This window comes from Argopecten irradians, chromosome 5, assembly GCF_041381155.1.
Source record: "Argopecten irradians isolate NY chromosome 5, Ai_NY, whole genome shotgun sequence".
Classification (NCBI taxonomy): domain Eukaryota; kingdom Metazoa; phylum Mollusca; class Bivalvia; order Pectinida; family Pectinidae; genus Argopecten; species Argopecten irradians.
The window spans coordinates 993,634-1,009,193 of NC_091138.1; the positions used below are offsets into that span (position 1 = coordinate 993,634).

The following is a 15,560-nucleotide window of genomic DNA, read 5'->3' on the forward strand; positions in this document are numbered from 1 at the left end:
GTATGGTATGTAACAGAGAGGAGAAAATGTAGCAGCCAGACAGAATTTGAACCTGGGACCTCTGAATACTAGCCGTATGCTCTACTGATTGAGATACAATTGAATTTTTTTGATGACCGACCAAGTTAAATCCCGCTACACTCCTCCATTCCTTTTCAAAGCCTTTGCCCTCGAAGACATACAAGACCCTATACACTACCACCATGGGTATTTTATTTGCACACCAAGTTTTTAACGAGAGGAGAAAACATAGCGATCAGACCGGGACCCTCCAAACACTAGCCCTACTGCACTACGGACCGAGCTACCTGGTCACCATTGTTGGACCCAGTTCACTCCTGCTACAATTATAAGTGCTATTTGGAGACAAACATATATGTTAATCTACATGGGTCTGAAAGGATCTACGTCTGACAATAGAAAGAGGGATCTTTTCTCTGCTTTTCAAACTTTTACTACATATTACTACATATGAAATTTGAGACAGATCCCTTCAGTTCTTTCTGAGAAATATCATTAACAAACTTAAACTACCAAAATCAAAGATGGCGGCCGGCCGCCCATCTTGTTGACTGATCAGTCACAAAATGTAATATGCACAACAAGGGCCCTATGGGAACATACATTCACAATTTAAGAGAGATTGCTTCAGTACTTTCTGAGAAATAGCGGTATCAAGCTTCAACTATCAAAGTCTAAGATTGAGGCCTGTCAGCCATCTTGTTCACCGCTTGGTCCGAAAATGCAATATGCACAACTTAAGGGCTCTAGGTCAAGCTACAAATTTGGGAAAGATCCCTTCAGTACTCTCTGAGAAATAGCGGTAACAAACTTTAACTATCAAATTTCAAGATGGCTGCCTGTCGACCATCTTGTTAACTGATCAGTCCCAAAATGCAATATGCACAACTAGGGCCTAGAGGAACCTACATATCAAATTTGAAAAAGATCCCTTAAGTGCCATCTGAGAAATAGTGGAATATTGCATTTTGGGACCGATTGGTCAACAAAATTGCCACCAGGCAGCCATCTTGGATTTTGATAGTTAGAGTTTGTTACCACTATTTCTCGAGAGAGTAGAGCCAGGCAGCCATCTTGGATTCTGATAGTTAGAGTTGTTACCGCTATTTCTCAGAGAGAACTGAAGGGATCTGTCTCATATTTCATATATAGGTTCCCCATAGGGCCCTAGTTGTGCATATTGCATTTTGGGGCCGATCGGTCAACAAGATGTCCAACAGACTGCGTTCTTGGATTTTGACAGTTGAACTTTGTTACCGCTATTTCTCAGAAAGTACTGAAGGGATCTGTCACAAATTGCATGTGCAGGTTCCTCTAGGGCCCTAGTTGTGCATATTACATTTTGGAACTGATCGGTTAACAAGATGGATGACAGGCCACCATCTTTGATTCTTCTATGACAGTTGAAAAATGAGAATTAAAGTATCATCAGAAGAGTTCAGAGAAAGCAATAAAGTAATTAGTTAAAACTGTTAACAATAGTGAAAGGACCAGGACACACACAGAGATAGGTTTCAAAAGAGAGAGTGTGGGAGTAAGGATGGAAGACTCACAGAGGACAATGGTGTGTGGAAGCATGGTCAATTTAGTTAAAGCCATTGATGGTTTCAAACAAGGTCCAGAGACAGCACATGGTCACCTAAGACTTCAAAAGGATAGATGTAGACCCGCCTCCAGATGGATAAACTAGCCAATAGAAATAGTAGATTTTGTCAGAGTAAAAGTAGAAGTTTAGTCATGTAGCATATAAGGGATAGGAGAGAAATAAAAAGAGAGAGAATTGAAGTGAGAGACACAAGTTGAAGGTTAAGATTGAGAAGTTGTGGTCAGAATTGGACAGAGAATTATAGAGTATCCAGAGTTTGAACTAAAGGAATTACAATACAAAGTGAGAGAGAGAAAGACTGAAGGCAGGTGTTCCCATGGAACAATATGTGTGAGGATACTGTATATACATTTTAGTTATCATAATAAAAGGAAGTGGAACCAACAAAGTGTTGAGTGTGTATCTCAAGTAAGGACAGCAACAACGACACCCCAAAGCAAATGGTGATATGCCCCAAAAATAACCGGTGATATGTGGTGGAGACATCCGGCTACCAGGGTGGTAACATCTTCACCCTGGTAAAAGAAGAAAGAAATGGCATCAAAAGACTTTCCATCTTTGGAAAAATACGATGGGGACAGCTGTGCAAAGATATGGCTAGCAAAGTTTGAGAAAATTAGTAAGCTTAGGAAGTGGAAGGATGAGGAAAAAGTCCTTCAATTGTCCTTGCTACTTAAGGGCAAGGCGGAACAGTGGTTATTTTCTCAACCTACTGAGGTACAGGAAAACCTGGAACATCTGATTGGGAAATTTTCAAGCCGATTTTTCCCTAGTGAATTGGAAAGGCCAAGCCGAGTTGGAGAATTCCTTAAATCTAGGCAAGAAGGGAGAGACGTTAAGGACTATGTAGAGAGTGTTAAGATAAAGGGACTAGAATTAGGTAGAAGTGAGAATGAAATCTTTGATGTGCTCATCAATGGTCTGGACCAACATGTTAAATCATTCGTCCTTGGGAAAGAGGCCAAAAGTGTGGACGACATTATAAAATTTGGAAGTATGTCACAGTCAATTGGACGTGTGGATTCCAGTAGAGAAATGGAAGGAACGATTTCAAACCTCAAAAAGGAATTGCTGCAGTTAAGAGAAGAATGTGAGGCCAGCAAGAGTGAACTCGAGAAGGTTAAAAGTTCACAGGTGATGAGTGTTAGGAGTGCACGTGGAAGGCCAAAGGACAGAGATATAAACAGTCAAAGATCATGTCAGCATTGTGGTAAGTACCACCATAATTCAGTTAAATGTTGGTTCCGGGATGCAGAGTGCTTCCATTGTGGGAAAAGGGGGCACATTAAAGCAGTCTGTAGAGCTCTGAAAGTTAAAGGATCTAGAGAAGGGCATAAGGAAAGGAAATAGGGGTGCGCGCCTATCCCTAGGGATGGGCACAAAGATAGGAAACAGGGTATAGTATTGAAATCTTTAGACAGATATCAAGTTCCAGTAAGGCTAGGACATAGAACTTATGAAGCATTGGTAGATACTGGAGCAGAGGGTATATCCTGTATAGACTGTAAGGTATGGAAAGATTCAGGGTTTAGGAAATCTGTTGAAGTTGAGAAGTCTAAGTTGAATATTTTGCATTCGGCTAATGGTAGTGACATACAAGTTAAGGGTCAGGTTACGACACCTATTTCTATTGGACATCTAGATATGGTACAAACATTCCAAATTATAGAGAATTTGAGTTTCCCCTTGATCTTAGGAACAGATTTTTTGAGAACAAATAGAGCTAGAATAGATTGTGGGAATGGATGTTTAGAATTACAGGGTGGGATTGCTATGGTGGCATTCTTGAGGTCACCAGGAACTCACCGCAAATCTAGCGTAGCCATGTTAGTTTGTAACATTCAAATAGCCCCGCGGTCTATTGCTAGGGTTCCTGTACATGTTAGGTTTAAAATTAATTGAACCTACTTCAAGTTTGCCTACTAAGTGCAAGGTAATGGGTGCCAGGACAGTATCAGAGATTCAGGGAAGTAGAGCTATCTATCAAGTTCTGAACCCAACAAATAGCTTTGTAGAACTCAGGGCTGACCAGCCACTTGCTCTGGTCACGTCTTTGAGTCAGGGTGACTTAGTAGGGGAGTTTTCTGAAGATCAGTTATCTACTTCAGTAAACAATGTCACAAGTCCTTCACAGCTGAATACTGAAGCTTCAGATTTTGTTACCAGGGAGAATATAAGTATAGCCAAAGACTTAGGTGTCAGAGTAAATACTTCCTCATTGACTGAGAGAGAGAATGACGTTCTGTTAGCCTTTCTAGGAGATAACAGAGACATATTTGCCAAAGATCTATCGGAACTAGGTACATCTAACCTATATTTCCATGAAATAGATACAGGGGATGCCAAGCCTATAAAGCAAAGGTTTTATAGAACCTCGCCACAGGCTAAGTCAGAGATAGAGAGACAAACCAAGGAAATGTTAGGCAATAGAATTATTGAAGAGGCAAACACACCATGGCAAAGTCCAGTGGTATTGGTAAAGAAGGCAAATGGAGAATTCAGATTTGCTGTTGACTATCGCAAAGTTAACCAGGTCACATTGCCTATGAGCTTTCCAATTCCAAGGTTCGAGGATATTTCGGACACGATAGGTCAAGCAAAAGCTCAGTTCTTTTCTAGTTTAGACTTAAAATCAGGATTCTGGCAGATTCCGTTAGAAGAAAGTTCTAAGCAGAAAACAGGGTTTGTTACTCATCAAGGTGTATACCAATTTACGAAACTTCCATTTGGTCTATCGAACTCTCCATCAGCGTTTTCAATGGTTATGTCTGAGGCATTAAGAGATTTGACATACAAGTTTGCCCTCGTCTACATTGACGATATACTTGTGTTTTCTTCAACATTTGAAGATCACTTGAACCATTTAGCTCAGGTATTCCAGAGGCTGCGTGAGGCTAATTTACGGCTTCACCCAATGAAATGTCATTTTGCTATGCCACAGGTTAAATACCTTGGCCACATATTTTCAAAGAATGGCATAAGTGTAGACCAAGAGAAAATCAAAGCAGTTTCAGAGTATCCCATTCCTAAGACTGTGCATGATATTAGAGCGTTTCTAGGACTATGCAACTACTATCGTAGGTTTGTTAAGGGATTTGCTGAAATAGTAGCACCTTTGAATGAACTCCTGAAAAAGGATACCAAGTTTCTTTGGTCAGATTCCTGTCAGCAGTCATTTGATAAAATGAAGCAGTGTTTGACTTCAGCTCCCATTCTTGTATACCCTGATTTTAGCAAGGAATTTATCTTGTACGTTGATGCTTCAACTAAGGCAATAGGCTATGTATTGGGACAGCGAGATGCTGAAGGAAGAGAAAGATGTGTTGCTTATGCTGGGAGAGCTTTGAGAAAAGCAGAGAAAAACTGGGGAATAACAGATTTAGAAGGATTAGCATTAGTAGAAGGTATAAGACATTTTCATGTTTACCTGGCTTCAAAGAAGTTTACTGTGTTTACAGATCATATGGCCATTAAGACTATACAAAATTCAAAGCAGAAGGCTGGCAGAACTGCCAGATGGGCAGTCTTGCTACAAGGGTACAATTTCGTGATAGAACACAAGGCAGGACGTAAACATTCCAATGCAGATGGTTTGTCTAGCCGTGATTATCCTGAAAGGTCAAGCCCAGGCCCTAATGACCCTGTTCATGAGGTCATAGTAGCTCCTACACAGAGAAGGGTTGAGTACAGGCTAGACTGGCCAGACTGTATAGCAGGTCATGTTTCAGTGTTGAACAACCAGGGTGAAGGTCATATGCATAGTCAAGAACTGGACAGTTCTAGTAGTAGCACCCCAGTGTCAGACAGAACTCCAGACAATCTAAGGGTGAATCAACTGGAGGATTCAAATTTGTCTCACATCATTAAGTATCTGGAAGATAGAGTTCTTCCTGATGATAGGAATTTAGCACATACAGTTGTCAGAGAGTCTAATGACTTTATTATGGATAATGGTGTTTTGTATCATCTGTACTACCCAAGGGGTAAGGGTCCTAAAAGTGAGAGAGTTATCAAACAGTTGGTAATTCCCGAGTCCATGAGAAATGACATACTACTGGCATATCATGACTCTTTAACAGCAGGTCACCAGGGCATTGAGAGAACATTTCATAGCATCAGGCTAATATACTATTGGCACAAAATGTTTAGAGATATACAGTATTACTGTAAGTCATTGGAAGTGTGTGCCAGGTCTAAGCGAAATGTGCATCATCAGGATGCACCTCTGAAACCTCTTCCTATAGAAGATGTGTTTGGTAGAATTCATATGGACATTCTAGGCCCTTTGCCTAAAACCACACAAGGTCATAGGTACATTCTACTGATCGTAGATTCTTTTTCAAAGTGGTGCGAGGCATTTCCACTAGTGTCATATGAGGCTACAGAGGTAGCAAGGATTATGTATAATGAGTTCATTTGTAGATATGGAGCTCCTAGAGCTATTCTCACAGGAACTGTGTCATATGTTTCAAATTACAAAGTTGAATACATCTTCTTACCATCCTCAGACAAATGCAACCTGTGAGCGTATGAATGACTCTATTGCTACTACACTGAGAGCATTTTGCAATGAAAAGCAGAATAATTGGCATGAGATACTACCAAGTATTATGCTGAGTTATAGGGCAGCTCCATCTACACAATCTTCTCAGTTTTCTCCTTATTTCCTCTTGTTTGGTCGTGAGTGCTGCTTACCTATTGATACAGCATTGACTCCTAATCCTAGTATTTCCAAGACAGCACAGGACCATATTACCAAGGTAATGCGCAACCAGGAAATATACAAAAGGCACAAAAGAAATATAAAAGTCAACATGACAAGAAATCCAAAAACCCAGGCTTTGTGGTAGGCCAGAGAGTATGGTTACATTGTAAGAAAGTACCAGTGGGTTTGTCGGCTAAGCTTTGTCAGAAGTGGGTAGGACCTTACTACATCACTATGGTCTTTGACAATCACAGGTATAGGCTCAGAGAATGTAAGACAAACAAAGTAGTGAAATCTCTCATACATGCCAATAGAATGAAACTTTACACTAGCCCAGAACTCAGACCTACCAACCCCCCTCCCATGACACATGGTGTTGAAACTGATCAGAACCCAGAACTAATTGAAGAGCAGGACGCAATACCCTGCACAGTTGAGACTGATCACAACTCAGAACCCATAAATGATACGAATGATACCAATTCACAACCAAAAGAAAGAGAGGAATGGCTCACAGTAGATAAAATTCTGTGTTGCAAACCTAGCAAGGGTGTCAAGTGGTATAGAGTAAAGTGGGTAGAAAAGAAGGAAACTTCATGGGTGAATGGAGAGGTAATACCTGAACATTTGATTCGAGAATTTCACATTAGCAGAACTCTCCAAGGTCGTAGCAAGAAAAAGAGTAGAATTAGCAAGTAGTGCAGTGTAGAGAAAAAAAAAGAAAAGAAAAAAAGGTTCCCTTCCAAAGCTGTTGTTAGTATCAATACCTAGTAATTAGTAATGAGTAGTGAAGATACGATGAAAACACTTGCTATATGCAGTGTACATGTAGGTCATGATTAACTTTTATATAAAGGAAAAGCTTCTTGATAGACTTCAGTCCTTTTCTTTTCTGATTGAGTATTATAAACTTATCTTTTTGGTAGATCATTTTATGTTTTCTGGTCTAGTCGACAGTAAATTAGGCCGCACTATTAGGAACTTTGGTATTATTATTTTTTTTTACTAGGAACATGTAGATATTTGCTAAGAATATAGTTTATGGTCCATAAAGAAAAGATTACGACAGTTAGAAACCTTTGAGCAATACTTATCAAGTATTAAAAACTGTGTTTAACATGAAAACCTTCTCTAAGATTTATCCTAGCTAGGAAATGTACAGAGAAATTGAGGGAAAATACAGAAATCCTCATTCTTACTGAGAAATATATATTTACATGGTATATGTAAAAGAGGCAAAAGCTTTAAGAAAAGAGTGGAGAAGGATAAATTACTACAGTTATTGTTTCATGGTAGTTGAAGTCTGGGAAAGAGTTAAGACAAGTAGGAGTTTTGCGACTGCTAGAATAAGAAGCTAACCAGTCTTGATAGTGTAATTGGCATTTCAGACTGGCATGTTATTCAGTTTTCATTAGGCGATAATCATATGCCTCAATATTGAGAGGAGGTCGAGTTACGATTTCAGTAACATTTGACATGTTTTTGATTTATCATTGGAAGCCTACTTTGTGAATTGTTTGACATGGAACCTACATTTATATGTGAAATATGTTGGTATTTACATTGATAATATGTGACTTTTGTTTTGAAAGACAGTGAATTCTATATGGATTATATGGACACAATATATGATGGAATTAATCACTGCAGCCCAGCGGTGATGGAAAAAGAGTTTGAGATGTTTGGAGATTAACGGACAATTAATTTTTTTTTCTCCCACTCATCTCAATCTTTTAAGAAATAATATCTATTTGTGAGTAATGAATTTGATCATAATGTTGTTTGCATGATATGTATTTTGCATGTTGGTAGATAGATACAGTGTATATCATTATAATCATTGATGTAGTATTGAAAATTAGAAAAAAATATATATTGGTTAGTATGAAAGTTTGTGGAACAAACTTAAGGGAGAGGAGGCAAGTATGACAGTTGAAAAATGAGAATTAAAGTATCATCAGAAGAGTTCAGAGAAAGCAATAAAGTAATTAGTTAAAACTGTTAACAATAGTGAAAGGACCAGGACACACACAGAGATAGGTTTCAAAGGAGAGAGAGTGTGGGAGTAAGGATGGAAGACTCACAGAGGACAATGGTGTGTGGAAGCATGGTCAATTTAGTTAAAGCCATTGATGGTTTCAAACAAGGTCCAGAGACAGCATATGGTCACCTAAGACTTCAAAAGGATAGATGTAGACCCGCCTCCAGATAGATAAACTAGCCAATAGAAATAGTAGATTTTGTCAGAGTAAAAGTAGAAGTTTAGTCATGTAGCATATAAGGGATAGGAGAGTAATAAAAAGAGAGAGAATTGAAGTGAGAGACACAAGTTGAAGGTTAAGATTGAGAAGTTGTGGTCAATATTGGACAGATAATTATAGAGTATCCAGAGTTTGAACTAAAGGAATTACAATACAAAGTGAGAGAAAGACTGAAGGCAGGTGTTCCCATGGAACAATATGTGTGAGGATACTGTATATACATTTTAGTTATCATAATAAATGGAAGTGGAACCAACAAAGTGTTGAGTGTGTATCTCAAGTAAGGACAGCAACAACGACACCCCAAAGCAAATGGTGATATGCCCCCAAAATAAACGGTGATACTTCTTCGATTTTGATAATTGAAGTTTGTTACTGCTATTTCTCAGAAAGCACTCAAAGGATCTGTCTCAAATTTCATGTGCAGGTTCCCCTAAGGATTTTGTTGTGCATATTGCATTTTGGGACTGATCAGTCAACAAGATGGCCGCCAGGTAGCCATCTTGGAATTATGATAATTGAAGTTTGTTACAGTTTATATATTTCAGAAAGTACTCGAAATATATTTATCAAATTTCATATGTAGTAATATGAAGTAAAAGTTTGAAAAGCAGAGAAAAGTTCCCTTTTTCCATTGACAGACATAGATCATTCTTTGGTGGGCACCAAGATCCCTCTGGGATCTCTTGTCATATAAACTGCTTCTTCTCTGAAACTAAGCATGTGATAGCACTCATTAGGCAATGGTAGCATCCTTATTGGGTGGGAATTCAAAACTGTACAAATGGTCGGGCTATTAGGTTACCATCTATAAGGTAAGCATGCTTGACCTGACCAAGGTACATGGACATACCAGGTCTATACATAAATCTATAAATCACCTGACCAAGGTACATGGACATACCAGGTCTATACATAAATCTATAAATCACCTGACCAAGGTACATGGACATACCAGGTCTATACATAAATCTATAAATCACCTGACCAAGGTACATGGACATACCAGGTCTATACATAAATCTATAAATCAACAAAGTTAGGTAGTGATACAGGAGTTTAATATATATTATTATGTAAATGGAGTGAAATTCTAAACAATTATGATTCATAATTCTACCAACAATATACATTGGTAGGATATCTCAGATTTATTTCAACCCATCTCACAATATTCTCCAAAACAAGAGTCCCGGAGGGCCTGTATTGCTCACCTGGTTTGTAATGCCAAGTAATGTTCTGAATACAGGTTCTTTTTTAAGGGGAAATAAGGATGTTTCTGGCCAAAGGAGAAGGTATGTTAGGACTCAAATATGACCCCAAAATTAATTCTCCAGTAAAGAACATATTTTGCCATATCACAGTTGAATACATTTGCTAACACATTACATCCCGAAAATATCCCGCAAGTGCCAATTATGTTCACTATGACATCATCAACATGCAGTTTCCCGCCATTTTTCACAAAAATCCTTGAAAAATCATACTTTTTGAGTGGTTTTCTCTACAAATAAATGTGGCCGCCTTCGTGGAGCAGAAAGAGATTTTCACACGTTGTGTATCGTGTATTTACACATATCCATGCAAAATATAAAGTTGCTCCAAGGTGGCGGCCAAATCCATTTCAAGCCTTTTCTAACTTGAAGATGATAATTTCTAGCAAAATTTGGCGAGAAGAGGAAAATCATCAATTTGATGACGTCATAGTTGGAGCACATCGTGTACATGGTTATAAAAAGTTACGTTTTGATGAATGGCAAGTATGAGAGTATTTATTGATGTGAAATCGATGTGGATCAGAGTTAATATTTTTCGGCCTGAAAAATTAAGGCCAAATACTGGTCCTATCATATCTACTCTATGACTAGTAGCGATTTAAAGGATTTACCTCTGTTTCCCCTATTGGGGCCCCACCCCTCCTGCCCTTGGTGGGTCAGAGCCAAAATTAATACAAACTCTATTCTCCTTTCCAACAGGATGTTTCTTGCCAAATCTGGTTAGAATCCATGCAGAACTTTATGACTAGTAGCGATTTAAATGATTTGCATCAATTTCCCCTATTGGGGCCCGCTTCTCCTGCCCCCAGGGGGTCAGAGCCAAAATATATAAAAACTCTGTTCCCATTCCCCGAAGAATGTTTCTGGTAAAGTTTTGTTATAATCAATGCAGAACTCTATGACATGTAGCAATTCAAATGATTTGCCTCAATTTCCCATATTGGGCCCTGCCCCTCCTGCCCCTGGGGGTCAGAGGAAAATTTGTACAATATCTGTTCCCCTTCCCCCAAGGATGTTTCTGGCCAAATTTGGTTACAATCCATGCAGAACTCAATGACTAGTAGTGATTTACAGGAAATGTTGACAGATGGACGACGGACGCCACACCACGACATAAGCTCACTGGCCCTTTGAGCCAGGTGAGCTACAAATGTAGATTTAATGTTTCTATTAATAAAAGATGAATTACCAGGTGCTTATATTATTAGTAATATATATGTAAGAAATTTCTGAAGTAAGTTCAGTAAAACATGGGCCAGGTAATGTGAATGATAAAGCACTACATGTCTAAAGTGTAATTACATCAGTTTGGCAAATTCATCATGAACATTAAAATAATAAGTTTCTGGGTAAATCTCAACAGGAACAATCTCTTCAATATTCATCACCAAAAACAAAATATAAATATGTGCAAGATTTACAATTGCAGTTTAGATAAATATAAATAAATTATTATTGGTTTTGATGAATTTGTGCAACGCAATAATTTACACCTATAAATTACCCATGATACTTTAACATGAGATGTGAAAAAGGATGTCCCTAAAGGTCACAGCTATCTGTATGACAATACTAGTGTGTAAAAGGCATGTTCTATACAAGTTAGTTCTACAAACAAACCAAATATCTGTACCCATAGGTCTACAAACAAACCAAATATCTGTACCCATAGGTCTACAAACAAACCAAATATCTGTACCCATAGGTCTACAAACAAACCAAATATCTGTACCCATAGGTCTACAAACAAACCAAATATCTGTACCCATAGGTCTACAAACAAACCAAATATCTGTACCCATAGGTCTACAAACAAACCAAATATCTGTACCCATAGGTCTACAAACAAACCAAATATCTGTACCCATAGGTCTACAAACAAACCAAATATCTGTACCCATAGGTCTACAAACAAACCAAATATCTGTACCCATAGGTCTACAAACAAACCAAATATCTGTACCCATAGGTCTACAAACAAACCAAATATCTGTACCCATAGGTCTACAAACAAACCAAATATCTGTACCCATAGGTCTACAAACAAACCAAATATCTGTACCCATAGGTCTACAAACAAACCAAATATCTGTACCCATAGGTCTACAAACAAACCAAATATCTGTACACAAACATCATGATAATCACAAACCATGACGACAACCATACTACAGATGGTAACCGATGGAACCACACACAATACATTTATTGAACTTTAATGCCAGAAGTCACAATCCATGTCTACAGACAACAGGAGAAGACAAGTTTGGTCTTTGATCATTGTTTGATAGCATTTATTGTACTTGTTACACCATTTCCCAACCTATGGTCTATAAACCTGATCACTGTACTACAACTATGGATTTGTCACAGGCTCCTGTGTCTATATATACCTGATCACTGTACTACAACAATGAATTTGTCACAGGCTCCTGTGTCTATATATATACCTGATCACTGTACTACAACAATGGATTTGTCACAAGCTCCTGTGTCTATATACCTACCTGATCACTGTACTACAACTATAGATTTGTCACATGCTCCTGTGTCTATATATACCTGGTAACTGTACTACAACAATGGATTTGTCACAAGCTCCTGTGTCTATATTTACCTGGTAACTGTACTACAACAATGGATTTGTCACAAGCTCCTGTGTCTATATACCTACCTGATCACTGTACTACAACTATAGATTTGTCACAAGCTCCTGTGTCTATATTTACCTGGTAACTGTACTACAGCAATGGATTTGTCACAGGCTCCTGTGTCTATATTTACCTGGTAACTGTACTACAACAATGGATTTGTCACAAGCTCCTGTGTCTATATATATACCTGATCACTGTACTACAACAATGGATTTGTCACAAGCTCCTGTGTCTATATTTACCTGGTAACTGTACTACAGCAATGGATTTGTCACAGGCTCCTGTCTATATATATATATACACCTGATCACTGTACTACAACAATGGATTTGTCACAGGCTCCTGTGTCTATATATACCTGGTAACTGTACTACAACTATGGATTTGTCACAGGCTCCTGTGTCTATATATACCTGGTAACTGTACTACAACAATGGATTTGTCACATGCTCCTGTGTCTATATTTACCTGGTAACTGTACTACAGCAATGAATTTGTCACAGGCTCCTGTCTATATATATATATACACCTGATCACTGTACTACAACAATGGATTTGTCACATGCTCCTGTGTCTATATATACCACTTAACTGTACTAAAACAATGAATTTGACACAGGCTCCTGTGTCTATATATACCTGGTAATTGTACTACAGAAATGGACTTGTCACAGGCTCCTGTATTGGTAATAATTACTGATTTCGCTTTACAAATACTGGAGCGCTCTGTATGAAAATTATCACTGCTTGTTACATTTTAAAATCTACATAGTATTGATGTTTGTTCTTCCTCTTTACAACAAGTTTTAATTTCTTTTAGCAACCTAAAGTGTCATCCTAAGTGAACTGTATAATGTTAAATTTGGTACCACAGCAAAATCCATAAAATATGATTACCTCTAAAATGTATATACAAATACTGAAAAGTATGCAAGATCCACAACACATCACTACAACCGAGTCCTGGCCGTCATGGTCAAAGACAGAACAATCACAACACCAGGGCCCGGCACCATAAAACTTTCTCAGATTTCTTACTCAAGTCTATGTAAATTCTATAGTTGAGTAATACATCTGTTTGAGAATAGTTTTATAGTGCCACGGCCCTTGTGTATCTGAACACATTGATGATCCGTAACAGCCTGATGAGGTAGGAATTTCTGACCAGTCTACTAGCCTATTTACATGGCATATCGTCGCTTAATTTAGACTATACATAAGGAAATACTTATCATTATATCGTTGTTTTCTTAGGAATACACATTAGGCAAGTATATAACTACATATCGTTGTTTCTAGAGAATGACAGATCATTCTTCCTAACATCAATTCGCTGCCTATCATTATTTTGTTCCACAGTGTAAATTAAATAATTTTCAATGAAATGAAATGTTTTCTGACAATAATATAGAACAATAATGAAAATTAATATAGACTTGCATAATTTCCAACAAAAGAAATGTTTTCTGACAATAATATACATTGTAAATATGAACAATTAAAACAGACTTTCCTTATTTATAATTGTGTCCCGACAAGTACTTAGGATCCAGTATAATATTATGTCTTATTATGTATTATTGTGTATATGTATTTGTTAGTTATAGTTAACTTAGACAAAATAAAGAATCTGAATCAGTATAATAGAGTGAACTCCACATAGTGTGATTATTTATTACCAGACTTGCAGATAAAACTTGTTATAATAACAGTTGGCTATAACAAGGTGTTTGATCCCGATACGAGTGCAGTACCTACAAGGCAAATATCTAAACTAGACAGGTCACAAATTAAAGGTCCATATTTAGACAGGCTCCACAACCAAGAGGTTGACGATCTACACAAAAACAGTCGTGACGAAACAAATCTGCTCTATACAGGAAAATATACAGACTAGTAAACATGTGAAGTATCAAAGACTAGAAAGGAGATTCGTTTAGTGAGATTCAGGTAAAAAGTCATAGACAGATAAACATTATTTATGTGGGGTATCACATTAAATATTTAGTGGTTCACTTATAGGGCTCTTATAGATCAAAAGTAATCTATTTGATAGTTATCTGGGCACTATAAACAGTCTCAAAAAATCTTACATTTTTATATGTAAATAAGCCAATCAAGGTCTGTCTCTCTTTGGGTATGGAAAAATAACAAAGCTTAGACTGCATATTTGTACAATTGCATTTTACGATATAAACCAATTGAAGTTAAGGCACAGTGTTGATCTTTAAGTGATTCTATTTGTAATGTATAACCAGTATTTTGAGGTATGACTTTTAGTACTTTGTCCCATTCCATACAATAAATACCTTGCATATACAAATACAATACTGTATTCACAGTACCAATGTGCATAAACCACATACAACCTTATTATTTTTATAGGAACTCTGAATTTGATTGACTCAGATCCAAATGAATTTCTAATGGTTTATAATCTACAAATTATTGTTTCATTTTCTTTGGTTAAAAATATCCGTCCATAGCTTTCATTGGTTTGTCAGGGCAGTTTTTCTTTGTCCTTGATACTGTGAATACCGTACACACAATTCCCCATATACCTGATTGTTCTTCATACTGTGAATACCGTACAAACAATTCCCCATATACCTGATTGTTCTTCATACTTAAATATCGTACAAATAATTCCCCATATACCTAATTGTTCTTGATACTTAAATATCGTACAAACAATTCCCCATATACCTAATTGTTCTTGATACTTAAATATCGTACAAACAATTCCCCATATACCTGATTGTTCTTGATACTTAAATATCGTACAAACAATTCCCAATATACCTTATTGATCTTGATACTTAAATATCGTACAAACAATTCCCAATATACATAATTGATCTTGATACTTAAATATCGTACAAACAATTCCCCATATACCTATTGTTCTTGATACGTTAATATCGTACAAACAATTCCCCATATACCTGATTGTTCTTGATACTTAAATATCGATACTTGATACTTAAATATCGTACAAACAATTCCCCATATACCTGATTGTTCTTGATACTTAAT

The 15,560-nt window shown here is 37.3% G+C and overlaps 2 protein-coding genes across 2 annotated transcripts in view; one reads left to right on the plus strand and one right to left on the minus strand.

The window, feature by feature from the left end:
• The first annotated feature begins 2,161 nt into the window (after nt 1-2,161).
• LOC138324187 (uncharacterized) lies at nt 2,162-2,977 on the plus strand. Its single transcript, XM_069269268.1, has one exon. It carries the CDS (start codon nt 2,162-2,164, stop codon nt 2,975-2,977), a length of 816 nt encoding a protein of 271 aa, XP_069125369.1.
• Nucleotides 2,978-9,637: 6,660 nt separating this feature from the next.
• Nucleotides 9,638-15,560, minus strand: part of LOC138324188 (galactokinase-like) — a 28,991-nt gene continuing 23,068 nt past the window's right edge. The window contains exon 8 of the mRNA XM_069269269.1: nt 9,638-15,422. The gene's annotated coding sequence lies outside the window, so the exon portion shown is untranslated. The remainder of the gene's footprint in view (nt 15,423-15,560) is intronic.